The sequence below is a fragment of the Coregonus clupeaformis genome, unplaced genomic scaffold, assembly GCF_020615455.1.
Source record: "Coregonus clupeaformis isolate EN_2021a unplaced genomic scaffold, ASM2061545v1 scaf0377, whole genome shotgun sequence".
In the NCBI taxonomy this organism is placed as follows: Eukaryota; Metazoa; Chordata; class Actinopteri; order Salmoniformes; family Salmonidae; genus Coregonus; species Coregonus clupeaformis.
In genome coordinates this window covers 327,581-347,236 of record NW_025533832.1, presented here as the reverse complement: position 1 = coordinate 347,236, position 19,656 = coordinate 327,581, and the positions used below count along the sequence as shown (strand labels likewise).

The window sequence follows — 19,656 nt, the reverse complement described above, 5'->3', positions numbered from 1 at the left end:
ATTCCTTTCTCTTTTGAGTAATTGCCTCTTCCATTTTTGTGGCAGAGATGTGATGAGTTGGTTATACTTTTGTATTGAACATACTGTACATTTCCATAAATATTTGTTAATTGTTATTGTGACAATTCTACCGTCCTTATTTACAATATCATTTATAATGATACCTTCCTTATACATTTTGTTCAAATAAATGTGTCTTTCCTCTATCAGTATATTGGAGTTTAGCCACATTATTTGCTGTAATATTTGTTCTGCCTCTTCTGGAGGATGAAATTGGAATTGTAACCAACTCTGTATGGCTTCATTTAAAAAGAAGGACACTTTAAATAGTGTTCCATTGTCAAGCCACCTGAAATGGTTGGTTTTAATCTGTATAATAGCAAAAGGTCCCCTTTTGAACATTGGATGTGCCTCTCTTAGCCTACGTTTACACAGGCAGCCCAATTCTGATATTTTTTTCACTAATTGGTATTTTGATCAATCAGATCAGCTCTGAAAAAGATCTGGTGTGAAAAGTTCGATGTGATTGGTCAAAAGACGAATTATTGGAAAATATATATATCAGAATTGGGCTCCCTGTGTAGACGCAGCCTGAGTAGCCTGCTGGAAAACCAGTTTGGATTTAGATATCATTTCGGTATAATGGGGGCTTTGAGAGGTTTAATGCCTTAATATTGAATTGTTGTTTTTTACTATTTTCTTCTCACATGACTTGAAAAAGGATTATCTTGGAGTCGGTAAACCATTAATAAATATGTAAACTGTGATATCACTAGAGAATGAACAAGTGTAACTTTCCAATAGATGGACAGGTGTATCCCTCTCCATGGTTGCAAAATCATATCTATTGTGCTAAGCTTTCTATCGAAGTTAATAATTGCAAGATCGCTCAACCTTTTCCAGGATATGTACACCAAGCACATCAACTTCACCATTCGCCCATTTAATCGAGAAACAACATGGCAATTTTAAAGTTTGTATCTTTAAGAGACCCAATCCGTAATATAGTACACTTATCATAGTTGGGTTTTAGTTCAGAGAAACTGGAGAAATTATGCAGGCCCTCAATAAGGTCCTTCAGTGTTGAAGATTGATGACTCAAGAGAACTTGAATCATCAGCCTACATTGATACTTTTGTCTCTAATCCATTAATTTTGAGCCCCTTAATGTTATCATTAGCACAGATTTTTATAGCTAACACTTCAATAGCCATAATAAATAAGTATGGTGACAGAGGGCTTCCTTGTTTTACTCCTCCTGACAATTCAAAATTCTCAGAGAAATAACTTATTATTTTACACAAAGGATTGTTGTACTTGACTTTTACCCATCTTATAAGTTTCTCAAGTAAAAAAAATTCTGGCACTTATAAACAGATTCTGGACGTACTGTATCGAAAGCTTTCTCAATCTTCTATAAAGATTATACCTGGTTTCCCTGCATTCTCATCATTTTCAAAAATTTTAGTAGTTGTCTAATGTCTCCAATATAGCTTCCTTTTAAGAATCCCGTCTGATTGTGATGAATAATGTCCGGTATTACCTTTTTTAATTCTAAGCAATACATTTTGCCAATAGTTTTGCGTCGCAACATTGAAGGGTGAGTGGCCTCCAATTCTTTTAAGATACTGGGTCTTTGTACTGCCCCCCTGGTTCCTGATTCAGTAGGAGAGAGATTGGTCCCTCTTTTTGTGTGTCTGACAGTTTGCTATTTATATACGAGTAATTAAAACATGATAGTAATGGATCTTTCAGTAGTTCATAAAACGTTTATATCTCTACTGGAATGTCATCAAGGCTAGGGGTTTTCCCAATCTGAAAGGAATTAATTGCCATCGATAATTCATTCTGTGTAATTAGGCCTTCACAATAATCTTGTTTTTTGTCACATAGTTTAAAAAAAGATTGGTAGAAGGATATCACAACTCATTGTGAACTTGACAATAAAACATTTCTTTACAATATTTTACCTCCTCATTCAAAATCTCCTTTGGTGAGAAGGATTTCTCCAATGTTTAACTATTTTCTATAGTTTCTTTTTTCTTGCGTTTCTATATTAAAGGTTTAGGCATTTTTTGTTGTTCTCCATCCAATTTGTTCAGTTTTTTTTAGATAAGTGAAGCCTGATCTTTTCTGATTAAGTGCCTCAAACTTATTTTGTTTTGTGTCTAGATTATTCAGTGCTTCTGTAGTACATTTATCAATACCATTGATGTGTAATGTTAGATTTTATATTTTTCTCCATTGACCAATAACGTTTTTATTTTTGGGATGAATATTTAATTGAATGGCCTCTAAAGGCATCCCATACAATAACTGGGTCCACTGAACCTGTATTATGCAAGAAAAAGTCTTATGAATTCCTTGTTAAAGTACTGTCAGTCAATAAACCCTGGTTAAATTTCCAATATGTTTCAAATGTTTCTTTTCAGTTCTCGTCATTATGTTTCTCTGTCTAAAATGTAGCAAATTTACTGTTACTTTTCAGCACATAAGTTAGCTAACTAATTAGAAAATTGAACGTGTGAATCTGGAAATGTATTTGGTCATGTTAATTATTCTCAACTACATTTCTCAAGATTTGACAGTGTTTACAGTCATGCTACAATGACACAAAGTCCCATCTAAGCAATTTCTTTACACTTATTTTGAGTATGACTCTTGTATAAAGCATTTATGAAACACCAGCATGCACAAAGCTACGGCTAAAGCTAGGTGATGCTATCCCATTGTAATGGTTTCTGGGCTTGTATCAGTGGGTAAATGTCAGTAAAACCAGTGTTGCATTCCTTTAGGGTCATCTTAAGTTTACAGTCAAGTATAAACCGAATAACACCAACCAAGAATTCACTCTAATGACATCATGTAAATGTCCTTTGTTCTCAACATTATTATTTTTGACAGATTATAAACTGATTACCCGCGACTAAACATGGTGGCAATTACACTGTGGATGATCAATACTGTTCTTCAGGCTTCAGTAAAGGAGCTGTTCTGGCAGACTGGCAGCTTTTGATTTCAGTTGTAACTTATAACAAGGGGTAAAACAGCTACCCAACCTTTACCATCAGTGTTGCGTATTACGTGGTGCTTGAAAGCTTCTCCAAGGGCAGAGTAGTACTCCTGGAACAGTTTTTCATCCAATGTCACCTTTGCCTGTAAAATGTACTCCAATGCTAAATATGCCATATTAAGTTGGATGTGTGTAGCCCAGAACTAGATGTGTGTTGGCAGTTCCTATTCTTGCTTTTAGGGGGTAAGTTTGAACTCTAATAGGGCTCCTGTTGTGTAGTAGAAGAGAGAATCTCAAGCTTTCAACAGAGGCATCATTAATTTGTGGCCCGAAGAAATGGTTGCCTTCTGACTGAGGCCCAACACCACTGGGAGAAGTGTATGCCCTTGGATGAAAGTGCCCTGTTTTGAGCGCACAACTAAATGGGCTGAGGCCAGGATTCTTTCAATTGCAGAGTGGCTTTCCATATAATGCTTTCAGAAGCTCTCACAATGTTCTAAGCATAACTTTGATGTTGTATGATCATTTTTGTCCGGAAATGCTGTGAGATGTATGTAGTGTATTTCAAGAAATGTTCCTTGGGATGGAAGTATGCTGTCATGGATATGCTTTTCATGTGGTTTTCAAATGTCAGGCCATGATCAAAGGTAACGCAAGCCATTTTTTACAACAATTCAGAGAGGTCTGACATGTTCATAAGCTTCTTATGACCAAGAGCATCATGAGGGTATCATCTGCACAGCGTGCAGAGCAAGGAAAATGCATATGATTATTGACAACATTTCCAATGAGTAACGCAAAGGACATTTTAGAGCAGAATCTTGAATGCCAAACTCAACTTTATTTGCACACGATTTGTCATCTAGTTGGATAAAGGAGTGCTTCTCAGCCAATTTGTCAGCTCAAATGTGATGACTCACTCGCAATAAACGTGAGATTCCTTGTGATTTCTGCCTTCATGGTAAGCTCACCTTGTCTACTGACTTCTCCAGGGAAATGGGATCTTTCTCAAGGCATTGCCTCTGGTCCTTCATTTAAGCAATTAGGCCACAGACCCACTGAATACGGATGGAATCGTATATGACGTACATCATTGTCTGTCAAAAGTACAACTCAAGTCAACTTTTTTCAGACGAGTTGCCGCCATCAAAAGATGGACCATGTGCGTTTTTTGTCTGACAAATCATCTCTGTGTCATTCATCTGTTAACAGATGACTCCCATTGGAAAAGCATTGGCTCCATCTGAAATACTCAGACACAAAATACTCAGACAACAGTGTGTTGTCCAGAAATGTTTTTGCTGCTCCAGGATGGAATAGTGTCCCCAATGATGCAATAACCCACATGTACACAGCAGACCCAATGCTGACGTCCCATAATTGATCTGCCCCATCCACCTGCACAGTGGTGTAAAGTACATAAGTAAAAATTTTTTAAAGTACTACTTAAGTAGTTTTTTGGGTATCTGTGCTTTACTATTTATAATTTGGACAACTTTTACTTCACATTCCTAAAGAAAAGAATGTACTTTTTACTCCATACATTTTCCCTGACACCCAAAAGTACTCGTTACATTTTGAATGCTTAGCAGGACAGGAAAATGGTCCAATTCACACACTTATCAAGAGAACATCCCTGGTCATCTCTACTGCCTCTGATCTGGCAGACTCACTAAACACAAATGCTTAGTTTGCAAAGCTAGCGTTAGAGTGTGTCTCTGGCTATACATAAATAAATATAACGCATTGTGCCATCTGGTTCTGTTAATATAAGGAATTTGAAATTATTTATACTTTTACATTTGATACTTTAGTATATTTTAGCAATTACATTAACTTTACTTTTGATACTTAAGTATATTTAAAACAGTGGAGGCTGCTGAGGGGAGGACTACTCATAATAATGGCCGAAATGGATGGCATCGAATGTGTTTGATACCATTCCATTATACTCCATTCCAGCCATTATTATGAGCCGTCCTCCCCTGAGCAGCCTCCACTGATTTAAAACCAAATGCTTTTAGACTTTTCCTGAAGTAGTATTTTACTGTGTGACTTTCACTTTTTCATTTTCTATGAAGGTATCTTTACTTTTACTCAAGTGTGACAGTTGGGTACTTTTTCCACCACTGCACCTGCATGAAGAATGACTTCCATGTTACGTTGCAATTGCCTTCCCGTGTTGTTTTGCTTCAGTGAAAATCACTGGTTTCTGTGTCAGACAACTATCTTCAGAGCAGTGGTCCCTCTCACAGACTGGTGTGAATAATGAATATGCAGCTATAGGGGGCCTCGACAGGGCCGTATTAAATATGCATAGTCACCACAGAAGTGCTGACACACCAACTTACCCACCAAAACATCCTCACACCCTGTACCCTACCCATAGTCAACCCCACCAAATTCTCAAGGAATATACTGGTATATATAATACATTATATCTCTCCTTGAAATTACTATTTTTATTTTCCATCCTTCTGTCTCCCCAGCTCTTTTTCCACTTGCACTCCTTGTACACCCTTCCTTGCTTCCTCACCTCTCCTCATTTCGCTCTCTCTCTCTCTGGTATTTCCCACCCCTCCCTCCTTCCCTCTTGCCCTCCCTTTTTCCCCCAGCCTCATCCTCAGATGGATTCTTCAGTCAGTCGACTGGAACTGGTGCGGCTGCCGGAGAAACCTTGAGTGAGTGAGAGAGAGGGAGAGGGAAAGAGAGAGGGGTGGAGGGGCTGCGCCGAACAGAGGTTGGGTCAGAGCGCTCTGTCGCTTCAGACAATCACATGAGAGGAAGAGAGAGAGAGAGAGAGAGAGAGAGAGAGAGAGAGAGAGAGCAAACAGCAGGAGAGAGAGGAGGTAGATATGTGACAGGATGTGGTTTCCCTGAGCTTGCAGAACATAGCCGAGGCATACTTTGAGCATGACCTAAACGCACGCACTCAAAGTGTTTGCTGCGCACCGTTAGCTAGTGAGCCTCTGGCGAGGATAGGACAAGCTGGCGGAGCTAGTGATCCCATCCAGATTTGAGTCTTCTCGATATCTTTTTTTCCTCTTTTGCCAAAAGCCTCTGTTCCAGCTGTATCGACAGGACCTGAGTGAAGAATCGCAGAGGATCTGAGCGTGGATTGTTGCGCTGTGCTGTTCTTCTGTCAGTAGAATGTGTGTGTTTGTTAGAGGAGCCGGTCCAGTTGCTTTCTCTTGAGCTCAACAGTGAACTTTCCAACTCCTGTAGTCAACAGCGTCTGATCAGGTAACTCCCTCTTTTTTCTACTTTAACTTGCATGTGTTTACCACTAGTCTACATCCTTTAAGTCTTATTTATTTTCTCAGGGCTTGAGAATATAAATATGTAGCCTTGAGGAGAAGACATTGATAAAGACAGACTGTACAACTCTTTGGACAGAAGTCACAGACAACTTAGTGTTGTAGTTGTTTATAGCATAACAACCGTTCAGAGGCAGATTAATGAGGATGCATGTATCAGTCAAGGGATGCCGCAAGCCACAAGTTTGGCTTGTGTGCAATGTCTTACAAGAAACTCCTGATCCCCAACCCACACTCCTCCCACACACACAGAAGCATGTGCGCACGTACACACACACACACACACACAAACACCCGCTCATGCTCAGAGCGGTAATCATGCAGATCAATGAGGTGGTTGGTTTGAAGTCACGTGTGGTACCAGAGGGGTGAGAATGCCAAAAATGTCTACCTGGTTCCAATCACTGAACCCTGATGGTATTTCAAGATGTGCTTGACATACAGTGTTACACCTTAGCCTCTACTGCAGAGAGAGAGTGTGTTTGTGTGTGTGTGTGTGTGTGTGTGTGTGTGTGCGTGCGTGCGTGCGTGTGTGTGTGTGTGTGTGTGTGTGTGTGTGTGTGTGTGTGTGTGTGTGTGTGTGTGTGTGCGTGCGTGTGCGTGTGGCGTGTGCGTGCGCGTGTGCGCGTGTGTGTGTGTGTGTGTGTGTGTGTGTGTGTGTGTGTGTGTCGTGTGCGTGTGTGTGTGCATGTGCGTGCGTGTGTTTGCCAGTGTGAGAGAAAGCGAGAGTGAGGGAGGGAGAAAGTAGAGAGAACAAGTTGAAGGATGTGAGAAGGGATAAGAGGTTGGGAGAAAGGAGAAGAGGGCATGAGAGAGGAAAGCACACAGACAGGAAGAATGAGAGAGAGAAGGAAGGAATGAGAGAGGGAGGGAGTGGGAAAGGAAGAGAGTGAGAGTTCTGTGAGTGCTGTTTCAGTGAACTGGTAATCAGTTCCAGCTGGTGGGTTGTGAGCACTGGGCTGTTAACCCTTTATTGTTGCTGGGTCACGAGCTAGCACACACACACACACACACACACACACACACACACACAGGGAAACACCAGGAACCCCCATATTACTGCATCACAGACTAGCCACAACCCAAATACAACTGGCCAGCCCTGAATGGGGAAATCTTTGTGGTATCTGCTCCATACTGTAGGCCTTATTTGAAAGAGAGAATAATGGATGGGGCAAAAGGTGACGCGAGGGAGCTGGAGCAGTAACAGTTTCATATAATTACGTTGTCACATTGAATACTCGCCTGATATAATCTATAAGGCCTACATAGTATGAACTCACTATTGTGTTTTTCAGTAAGTTGTTCATGTTCACAGATTTTCTAAACATTGACTTCAGTTGTCCAGCTGCGTTGACGTTCAAACTTTTAATCCAGTTCCCATATGTTTGCTACATGTCATGCTTGATTTAAACCTTGATTTATATTCTACTGAACAGCGCAAACATTCACAGAGGGAGTAGGAAAAAGTTGACTGTGTGGGATAGCATTTTACAGTATAGTACTTGAACATAGTTTTAAAAAATCTATCTTCCAATAAAACATACTTTAAACCAGAACCAAAACTGAGAATTACTGAAATAATATTTCCAAATTGAAAGATTCTACACACAATCCCACACATACTGTATTTATCCCTATTTGCCTCCCTACAAGTGCCTCCCTCCGTATTGAAGGCCATTTGGGTAAACAGCTTAGCCTGATTACTTGCTGGAAGATGACGGGTAATTTTTTGCACTTCTCCTGACAGCGATAACAGTCTAAATGGATTATACTCTTGCATAAGCATCACATCTATGTCCTTTGAAATGTTTGGGTACAAGATCTGTGGCAAAGATTTCTTTAGTGATGGGCTTTTGAAAATACCAATTTATTCAAGCCTCTGGCATAGCCTTAGAGTACTAAGAATGGATATTAAGAGAAATCATGGTGGTATCCAGTATTCACTTGTTTTGAAGTGGCTAAGCGAGGAAGAAAACACTGCTTTGATACTGTATTTCTCGAAGGAAAATTGACTCTTGTAATGGGTGGTCAAGAATTGCAGCAGTATTGATCAAGTAATGTTCAAGGACTTGTTGATACTGTATCTGAAAAGCAAAACTTGGTTTCAGTTGGCTGTAATAAAAAAAGACCTGCCTCCAGCAAGTTCGCACAAAAATCAATGAGTCATTCCTTGAAATCTCTATCCCTATATTTTGGAAAATATAATATGACAACCAAAATAATTCATATTTCTATTATTAACCGGCTTTTCTTCTTTCGCATTATTATTTTAATTCTTGCTGTGTGCCATTCACTTTGGCCATGATCTGACTCATCCATTTGCTATGTTTATGCATGATGGATTTAGAAATGTGTTAAATTCAGAGTATTGTATAAAACCTAGCGTGAATAGATTAGATTATACATACGTTATCAAGATAATGACTGTCAAACAAAGCAAATGCTAAATACAGAACTGAAAGGCAGAGACTGGGAGGAAATTAGAGAGAAGACCTTACAGGCAGTGAGAGAAAGACAAGGCAGAAGGGAGAGATGAGAGCTTAGCCCTTGGAGAGAGAAACATAGAGATATTGGTGTCTATTATTCTCCTGAGAGGGGAAGTAGTTCTGAAGGGGCTGGTTCCCATGGCAATAGCTCCCTACAGTTCATGTGTGTGTCTGGGTGCAGCGTATGTAGCCGGCTGTGCCCAGGCCTTGAGACGATAGAGGGATGGCTTGGCTGGAACCGGAGAGAACCAACCACCGGGCCAGCCAGGACACTCAGCCTTGAAGCGCTGGAGACGCTCAAGCAGACGTTTGTTTACTACTCTCTATTTTTACCAGCACTTATCTCACCTCATCTTTCAGCAAGGCTCTTTCTTTGTGTTTATCATTATGTCTTGTCCTTGTAATATTAGCACAGGTCTAATTGTTTTTCTGTTGTAGTTTGGTCCCCAACACAACCTAAATCCCAGCCCACCTCTGCTTTTCCTCTCTTGGGCCCATTGCTCCTATCCTCCTTGTCCACTGTCCCGCCCAGGTGAGGAGTCAAGGAAGGAAGGAGGAAGTCCAAACAGGGAATGGCCCTGCTCCGGGCCCCTGAGAGCACTCTCCCTCCTGAGTGGACAACACAACAGCCGCCAGGAAACTGCGCCTTGTGCACAACTGCTTTACTTGTCACAATAAAGAACCGGGTTAATCGGGGGTACCGTGGTAGACACAGGCAGAAGTCAGTGGTAGAGACAGAGGCAATGTAAGAGATGGGCGCGTTTTAAAGAGCGACTGCCCCTGAAAAGCAACTTCTTGTTTTGAAAACAGCCTATGTGGCATCGATGGGAGTCAAACATTTATTATATTGTCAAAATTGACTACAAAGTGTAAATAGGATAATGTTGGTCGTAAAGTCAGTCTCATCCAAAATGGAGATTTGCGAGATGATAGGAAATAATGGTATGTCACGGAATGAAGGGTACCGTAAGTTTCCCTTGGGTTGGATTTATTTCAATCCTGCCCACATGCCCACAGCTGGTAGCACCCAAGTAATCATCAATTTGGAGCACAGCTGCACGTGACCTGATCGTAATGCCCATGGTCAATTTGGTTTGACATTCGATATCCCTATGGGGCTAGTTAGGGACCATCAGTAAATTACACAATGTACATGGGACAATATTTTAAAATGTCAATAGCGCCACATTTCTATGACCTCAAAACCTCAAATCAACTATAAATTGTAGAAATAATATTTGAAAGCATTTAATGAGACAACTAAAAGATGTGCAACATGAAAATATTGTCCCATTTGCATTGTGTAAATTATTGACTGTCTCTAACTAGCCCCAGAGCTAGGCTGTCCAATGTCAACTTTGCCACAGTCACACCCCAGCCGGCTGAAGCTAACTGGTGAAAGAAGTTAGATAGCACTAGCTAGCCTAGGCGACTTCAAGACACAAGACCTGGTTAAACAATTTCAAGTTATGTAGAAGGGTGAGTGACTGTAACTGTGTAGTGTTTTGGCAGAGTGAATGTACAAACGCTTGCCACGTGCAAACTAACACACAAGAGACATCCACATTAAATCACTCTCGCTTGCCTTCAGTCATGGCCACTACATTTGATAATGACCAAGCCGAAAAACTAGGCCAAATCAGGAAGTTCAGCACCCTTTATGTTTGGAGATGGCTAACTCTTCCTCTAATCCAGTGGTCACCAACCTTTTCTGAGTCAAGATCACTTTCTAAGTCAAAATGCAAGCCGAGATCTACCGCTCAGATTTTTTTAAAAACATGACTTAAATAATGTAAGCCTATGCAACATTAACCAATTAAAACAGTTCTGTAGCAATGAGGTTTGTGCAGTAGGCTATAGGCCCAATACATTATCACTGCATATTGCTTTAATTGCCCTGTCAATGTTGTTCTTCTCAGACCATTTTGAAATTATATTTAAAATTAGGTATATGATCACACTGGTAGTAGATCATTTGTTGTATTACTTGTGAGGCACAGCTAAATGAGCATAATAATTAGGTTTTTTTTATGGCCTGCATCTGATGGTCAATCTGAAGGGAGGGAAGGAGCAGCGGTGAGGCTGCCTCTCACTGACTCATCGACCTCCACTCTCCCTCCCTCCACTGAGAAAAGGGGACACAGTCTTCCAGCTTATGGCTTAACTCAAGTCACACTGCATTATTTCTGCCTCATACACCAATTCATGTTATTCCTATGAGGGCTGGTTGTAGCATGAGTGGAAGTAGGGAGAACGCCCCATTTATGACACAATAGTGTTTAACAAAGTTTTGACAGTGCTGAATAACGACTTAAACATGAACTTACAGCTCTTTGCTGTATTTGTTGTCTCTGTCTAGTCATGGTTTTAAACGTTTTAAAATCTCTTAGTACCAACTTTTCTGTGCATTCGAGGCTTCTTTTTACAGTCTATGACTCAAGGAAACTGTGCAGACACAGTGATCTGAGCTATCTGATTGGCCAGCGGTAGGCCTATAAGTGCACTTGATTTGCTCTCTGGGCCTGCCGGGTCGGCAGAGTTCTACCTTCAGACTTCCCGGCACTAGGGCTGCTGAATCATTGTGCACCTACTGGCAACGGCGCGGAACAAATAAGAAAATAGGAACACAAGGCTTTATCGTTGGGTTTTTTACAGAAATGTTTGGTGATCAACTAGGAATCTGATCGACCGGTTGGTGACCACTGCTCTAATCCTTTCTTGTCCAAAGAGATCTTGTCATACCAAGTTGAGCTTTGTTCTCAAGATTTGTATCTTTATCTGACACTTCCAAGAAGACAAATTACTTTATGATTAGATAGCATTATGGAAAGATAATGAATCTTGATATTTTGTTGCCCATATTTGGCGATATCCAAGCAAATACTTTTTTACAGAATCATCGTACATTATTAGCTCATGTATTAAGTTTACTCCCATGCAGATATAACATAAATCAACTTTCTGTTCCTGTGCTAAGCAACTGTGGAGACGTTGGTGGTTATGAAGGATGTTTAACCATTTCATTTTATATTTATATGTATTAAGGATCCCCATTAGCCAAGGCAGCAGCTACTCTTCCTGGGGTCCAGCACCATTAAGACAGTTATGTACAGTTAAAAAATTACATTTCATAACACTTTACCCAATACATTTAGTGTGTTCCCTCAGGCCACTTCTCCACTATCACATATTTACAATACAACATCCATGTGTACGTGAAAAGTTGTCTTGTGAGGCTGTTGTTGGGTAGAAGATACAAAATAGGTCAGTTTAGGAACCAAACAGGTTCATGGCTAACAAACGTGACTTTCTACACTTAACAAAAGTATAAATGCAACATGTAAAGTGTTGGTCCCATGTTTCATGAGCTGAAATAAAAGATCCCTGAAATATTCCATACGCACAAAAAGCTTATTTCCCTGTTAGTGAGTGTTTATCCTTTGCCAAGATAATCATTCCACCTGACAGGTGTGGCATATCAAGAAGCTGATTAAACAGCATGATTATTACACAGGTGCACCATATGCTGGGGAGAATAAAAGGCCACTCTAAAATGTGCAGTTCTGTCACACAACACAATGCCACAGATGTCTCACGTTTTGAGGGAGTGTGCAATTGGCATGCTGACTGCAGTAATGTCCACCAGAGCTGTTGCCAGATAATTTAATGTTCATTTCTCTACCATAAGCCGCCTCCAATGTCGTTTTATAGAATTTGGCAGTATGTCCAACCGGCCTCACAACCGCAGACCACGTGTAACCACGCCAGCCCAGGACCTCCACATCCGGCTTCTTCACCTGCGGCATGGTCTGAGACCACTGGCACGCTGGAGAAGTGTGCTCTTCACGGATTAATCTCGGTTTCAACTGTACCGGGCAGATGGCAGACAGCGTGTATCAGAGTGCCCCATGATGGAGGTGGGGTTATGGTATGGGCAGGCATAAGCTACGTACAACGAACACAATTGCATTTTATCGATGGCAATTTGAATGCACAGAGACACTGTGACGAAATCCTGAGGCCCATTGTCATGCCATTCATCCGCCACCATCACCTCAAGTTTCAGCATGATAATGCATGGCCCCATGTCGCAAGGATCTGTACACAATTCCTGGAAGCTGAAAATGTCCCAGTTCTTCCATGGCCTGCATACTCACCAGACATGTCACCCATTGAGCATGGTTGGGATGCTCTGGATCGAAGTTTACAACAGCGTGTTACAGTTCCCGCCAATATCCGCCATTGAAGAGGAGTGGGACAACATTCCACAGGCCACACTCAACAGCCTGATCAACGCTATGCAAAGGATGAGGCAAATGCATGAGGCAAATGGTGGTCACACCAGATACTGACTGGTTTTCTGATCCACGCCCCTACCTTTTTTATTAAGGTATCTGTGACCAACAGATATCTGTATTCCCAGTCATGTGAAGTCCATAGATCAGGGCTAATGAATTTATTTCAATTGACTGATTTCCTTATATGAACTGTAAAATCTTTGAAGTTGTTGCATGTTGCGTTTATATTTTGTTCAGTGTATATCCATCCTATATAAGTACATCCAGTAACAACAAACCCTTTGAACTTCTATAACATCTTGCTTTACAAAGTCTTATCGAGTAAAACAAAACCTCAAATGCCATTAACTCCAAACAAAAGAAGCAAAGAAACAGTGAATCGATCGTTACTAATTCAGCAAAGAACCAATGCCCTTCTATTTTTCGGACAATATTGAGCCATTGTTTACACTGATGGTGTAACCCAAACTCCCTCGCTGTCTGTCTGAAAAGCAGAGGAGATGAACCACAGTGGGCCCATAGAGGCAGAGCTCAGACAGAGCATGCTCAGAACATGCACCTCGGTTCTGAGGAGAAGTTTGAGAGGGAAAACAGTAACTCTGAAAATCATAAACATCTCACACTTCCTCTTTCAACTCTAAAAATTACCCCGGTCTCGCCTAGCTCCCCCCCGTCGGTCTCCAGGAGACCCTCCATTTAAAAAACTTTTTCAGCCCTTTGTTTTTCTCTCTTCTCCTTTGTTCAGACTTCTTCTGCCTCTCCTGTACGCTACATCACGGAGCCTCTCTCTGGAGTTCACTGGAACTTAGACAGAGCAGAGCACATCTGAGGCAAAAGAGGGAATATTAAAAACTATGGATATTGTACTGTAGTATTCACCTGTTTTCTTTGATGACAGAACCATTTTGATGTCATTGAGCCAAGTTGCTTTAGAGTTCAGTCCTGGGTGGCTGTTTAGGAGAAATTGAACGCTTTCAGGGAAATGGATGTAGCTCTGTTTTTTTTGTTTATTTTGGCTTTGAAATGTGTGCTCTTGATTTGGGAACTGAGGCATCAGCCCCAGTTTAAAGACACAGAGGAGAAATGACACAATTCCCAGAGATGACTCACCAAGCTCTATTTCAAACATTTTAAAACCCATTTAAAAACCTCTTTGAAACATATTTACAAAAATACAAAACATCAGATCCTGACAGCATTCCTTGTATTCACTTTCAAACTACACGCCCCTGCAGCCTCCGCAAGGCAGGTCATAAGCCATGGGCAAAATTGTTTAGAATTACAGGAAATTAGCTGTAAAACTGCTAAATTCTCTCAGCCTCATGGCAAAATGTGTAGAATGGCATGAGATGAGCTATAAAACTGTGGTATGCCACTGCTTGTATTGTTATAAATGTTAAATTATGTGCACACGCATTAACTTTATCAAAAAGAGACATAAAGCTTATAGATTATATGCACATGCGCACATTTCATTTCATAATACCAAACACAGATGTCCATGTAGGTGTTGTAGAAGACAGTAGCTCTCATGACAACACTTTTGAATCTCTACCATCTCCACCTTCTCCTCTCTTCTATTCAACAGGGTCTAATTACAGTGGCCTATCTCTCCAGACTCCACTTGCCATGCATTACCTAACTCGCCTCTCTGAAGAACAATCTCCAACCAGCCACCCATTTCCTATTTTTCCCTTGATTGATTCTCACCTTTTCATTCTTCCTGCTCACCTCATTAACAGAGCACCGGTTCGCTCCCATCAACCCCCCATCCTTCCGTCTCTTCCCCCCCCTCCCATCCTCCTGTCTCCGCCGAGGTCTCTTGGATTAGTCCGCTGGCGGAGCCTGGAACGCCATATAATTAGAGGGGAACATAATAAAGAGCGTTCCTCATCAGCTGGGGGGCCAGCGCCCCCTGGACCTCCCATCCCACCCTCCCGGGTTTAATCAGCAGAGCACAATGGGATATTACCTGTGCCAGCCTGAGCCAATGGAGATGCAGCACCGCTGTCACAAGCCATTTGGGTGACGCCCGGTGCATAGGCTCTTTAGGGGCCCTATTCCATACTCTTTCACGGTTGTCTCTGTTAATTTGTCCCCCAGGGAACGAGGGCTCCGGAACCCATGAAAAATCAAGCTCATTTATGCACTTTTATTTATTTATTTGGAGTCGCTTATCCAGCATGTTTTTTCTTTATTGGTTTTCCCTCTGAAACTCCCTGGGGGACTGTGTGTGTGTGTGTGTGTGTGTGTGTATGTGTGTTTGTGTGTGTGTGATAGAGGGATGAAGCCATTGCTCCCTCAATTGGACATGTCTTATGTTTTGGGGACTGGTGTCCAGTTATATATATAGTTTGGACACAGCTACTCATTCAAGGGTTTTTCTTTATTTGTACTATTTTTTACATTGTAGAATAATAGTGAAGACATCAAAACTATGAAATAACACATATGAAATCATGTAGTAACCAAAAAAGTGTTAAACAAATCAAAACATATTTTCAAATAGCCATCCTTTGCCTTGATGACAGCTTTGCACACTCTTGGCATTCTCTCAACTAGCTTCATGAGGAATGCTTTTCCAACAGTCTTGAAGAAGTTCCCACATATGCTGAGCACTTGTTGGCTGCTTTTCCTTTACTCTGCTGTCCAACTCATCCCAAACCATCTCAATTTGATTGAGGTCGGGGGATTGTGGAGGCCAGGTCATCTGATGCAGCACTCCATCACTCTCCTTGGTCAAATAGCCCTTACACAGCCTGGAGGTGTGTTGGGTCATTCTCCTTTTGAAAAACAAATTATAGTCCCACTACGCACAAACCAGATGGGATGACATATCGCTGCAGAATGCTGTGGTAGCCATGCTGGTTAAGTGTGCCTTGAATTCTAAATAAATCAATGACAGTGTCAACAGCAAAGCACCCCCACACCATCACACCTCCTACTCCGTGCTTCACGGTTGGTTACTACATGATTCCAAATGTGTTATTTCATTGTTTTGATGTCTTCACTATTATTCTACAATGTAGAAAATAGTAAAAATAAAGAAAAACCCTGGAATGAGTATTTGTGTCCAAACTTTTGACTGGTACTGTATATATATATAAACACACACACACACACACGCGCACGCACACACGCGCACGCGCGCACACACACACACGCACGCACACACACACACACACACACACACACACACACACACACACACACACACACACACACACACACACACACACACACACACACACACACACACACACACACACACACACACACACACACACACACACACAGGTGGCAGGTAGCCTAGTGGTTAGAGCATTGGGCTAGTTGGTAGTTTGATTCCCAGAGCCAACAAGGTGAGCAAGGCACTTAACCCTAATTGCTCCAGGGTCGCCGTTGATAATCGCAGACCCTGGCCGTGACCCCACTTTTCGAGGGTGTCTCAGGGGGAGTTGGGATATGCAATAAAAAACATTTCTTTTTTTATTATTACACACACACACATCCATACTTACAGTAGCCCCATCTATTTCCTATGTAGGGTCCACACACACACTGGAGAGATGGGCTGTGGACTGAGGAAGCTGAAGGCATCAGAGGAGAGCAGTCCGGGGAAGATCTACTCCACCCTGAAGAGACCACAGGTGGAGACCAAGGTGGGCGTGGCCTACATCTACCACTACGTCGACTTTCTCGTAGGGAAAGACGGTAAGACATGTAACTTTTAAGAGGGAATTCAGTGGTTATTTCTAAGCCATTTGAAAAATTGACTAGGCACTGTTACAGTAAGAACACCACATTATAATGTTCTCCAACTCCCTTTTTACACACCAAAGATATCCTTAACCATCCTTAACCAAAGGTATCCTTAACCATCATATTGTCCATCATATTGTTCATGTTCAGTACCAGACATAAAACTGACGAACACAACAGGCACTCCAACCACAGAACATATTACCCTCCACCTCCACCTGTCACATAGTTAGATGGAAATACATTCCTCCACCATAATAGACATCTCCTTCTCCCACCTCATCACACACCCCCAGCCCACGGGAGGCCTTTCTTGTTGCAATCTGAGGTGTTTATGAGATGCAAAGTGGGTGTTGCTTCCTGATATCCTGAGACCTGCTCTGCTCATGGCTCAGAGGTGGGTATATGGGGGCGAGCGGCAGAGACCCATGGAGGCTGGGGCTAAATATAGCCTTCACTTTATTTCCCTCCATAAGAAGTTACAGTTCAAACGGTGTGAATGGTGGTGGGCTAGTGGGAGATGCAGTCCTCTGGAGCCGGGAGAAGCTGGGAGATGTAGCGTGCTCTGTGTCGGCTGTGACAGTTTATTAGTCTCCATTAGATAGTCACTCTGACGGGGAGAGAATGGGTACTAAGATACACCATCTGGGTGTCTGAGGCTGTATGCGTGCATCTCTCTCTCTCTCTCTCTCTCTCTCTCTCTCTCTCTCTCTCTCTCTCTCTCTCTCTCTCTCTCTCTCTCTCTCTCTCTCTCTCTCTCTCTCTCTCTCTCTCTCTCTCTCTCTCTCTCTCTCTCTCTCTCTCTCTCTCTCTCTCTCTCTCTCTCTCGCTCTCTCTCTCTCTCTCTCACTGTCTCTGTCTGTCTGTCTCTCGCTCGCTCTTTCTCAGTTCTCTGCCTCGCTCTGTTTTAAAGCTGTGTCTGTTTATGTCTCATAGGAGTATATTGAGTCTGTGTAGTTGTGTCCCTGTAGTGTTTGGGACTGTCTGAAAATCCTTACATTACCTAAGCAGTTTTCCAGGGTAACTGTTGGGGGATAACTTACTGTATGTAATTATATTGTACCAGGCATGTGACTAGGCTACAGGGAGTTTCACAGTTCCTGCCACTGTTAGTGCTGTTTCCTAGAAAATTCACAACATTTAATATGATTACAGAAGTGCACTATACACACTCATGGCTGTACAGTCGTGGTCAAAAGTTTTGAGAATGACACAAGTATTGGTCTTCACAAAGTTTGCTGCGTCAGTGTTATGAGATAGTTTTGTCAGATGTTACTATGGTACACTGAAGTATAATTACAAGCATTCCATAAGTGTCAAAGGCTTTTATTGACAATTACATTAAGCTTATGCAAAGAGTCAATATTTGCAGTGTTGACCCTTCTTTTTCAAGACCTCTGCAATCCGCCCTGGCATGCTGTCAATTAATTTCTGGGCCACATCCTGACTGATGGCAGCCCATTCTTGCATAATCAATGCTTGGAGTTTGTCAGAATTTGTGGGGTTTTGTTTGTCCACCCACCTCTTGAGGATCGACCACAAGTTCTCAATGGGATTAAGGTCTGGGGAGTTTCCAAGCCATGGACCCAAAATGTCTATGTTTTGTTCCCCAAGCCACTTAGTTATCCCTGTTGCCTTATGGCAAGGTGTTCCATCATGCTGGAAAAGGCATTGGTCATCGCCAAACTGTTCTTGGACGGTTGGGAGAAGTTGCTCTCGGAGGATGTGTTGGTACCATTCTTTATTCATGGCTGTGTTCTTAGGCAAAATTGTGAGTGAGCCCACTCCCTTGGCTGAGAAGCAACCCCACACATGAATGGTCTCAGGATGCTTTACTGTTGGCATGACACAGGACTGATGGTAGCGCTCACCTTGTCTTCTCCGGACAAGGTGTTTTCTGGATGCCCCAAACAATCGGAAAGGGGATTCATCAGAGAAAATGACTTTACCCCAGTCCTCAGCAGTCCAATCCCTGTACCTTTTGCAGAATATCAGTTTGTCCCTGATGTTTTTCCTGGAGAGAAGCGGCTTCTTTCCTGCCCTTCTTGACACCAGGCCATCCTCCAAAAGTCTTCGCCTCATTGTACGTGCAGATGCACTCACACCTGCCTGCTGCCATTCCTGAGCAAGCTCTGCACTGGTGGTGCCCCGATCCCGCAGCCGAATCAACTTTAGGAGACGGTCCTGGCACTTGCTGGACTTTCTTGGGCGCCCTGACGCCTTCTTCACAACAACTGAACCTCTCTACTTGAAGTTCTTGATGATCCGATAAATGGTTGATTTAGGTGCAATATTACTAGCAGCAATATCCTTGCCTGTGAAGCCCTTTTTGTTCAAAGCAATGATGACGGCACATGGTTCCTTGCAGGTAACCATGGTTAACAGAGGAAGAACAATGATTTCAAGCACCATGCTCCTTTTAAAGCGTCTGTTATTCTAACTCAATCAGCATGACAGAGTGATCTCCAGCCTTGTCCTCGTCAACACTCTCACCTGTGTTAACGAGAGAATCACTGACATGATGGCAGCTGGTCCTTTTGTGGCAGGGCTGAAATGCAGTGGAAATGTTTTTTGGGGATAACGTTCATTTTCATGGCAAAGAGGAACTTTGCAATTAATTGCAATTCATCTGATCACTCTTCATGACATTCTGGAGTATATGCAAATTGCCATCATAAAAACTGAGGCAGCAGACTTTGTGAAAATTTGTATTTGTGTCATTCTCAAAACTTTTGACCACGACTGTATATACTAACTAGCCTGTTTATTCCAATTAC

General features: G+C 42.0%; 1 protein-coding gene across 2 annotated transcripts in view; it reads left to right on the top strand.

Annotated features, from left to right (window-relative positions):
- The first annotated feature begins 5,711 nt into the window (after window positions 1-5,711).
- LOC121563380 (raftlin-like) overlaps window positions 5,712-19,656 on the top strand; it is a 77,965-nt gene continuing 64,020 nt past the window's right edge. For both annotated transcript variants that reach the window (XM_045215140.1, XM_045215139.1), the window contains exons 1-2: window positions 5,712-6,256; window positions 16,665-16,831. In XM_045215140.1, the coding sequence (XP_045071075.1) occupies window positions 16,687-16,831 (145 nt within the window). In that variant the 5' untranslated portion in view covers window positions 5,712-6,256; window positions 16,665-16,686. The remainder of the gene's footprint in view (window positions 6,257-16,664; window positions 16,832-19,656) is intronic.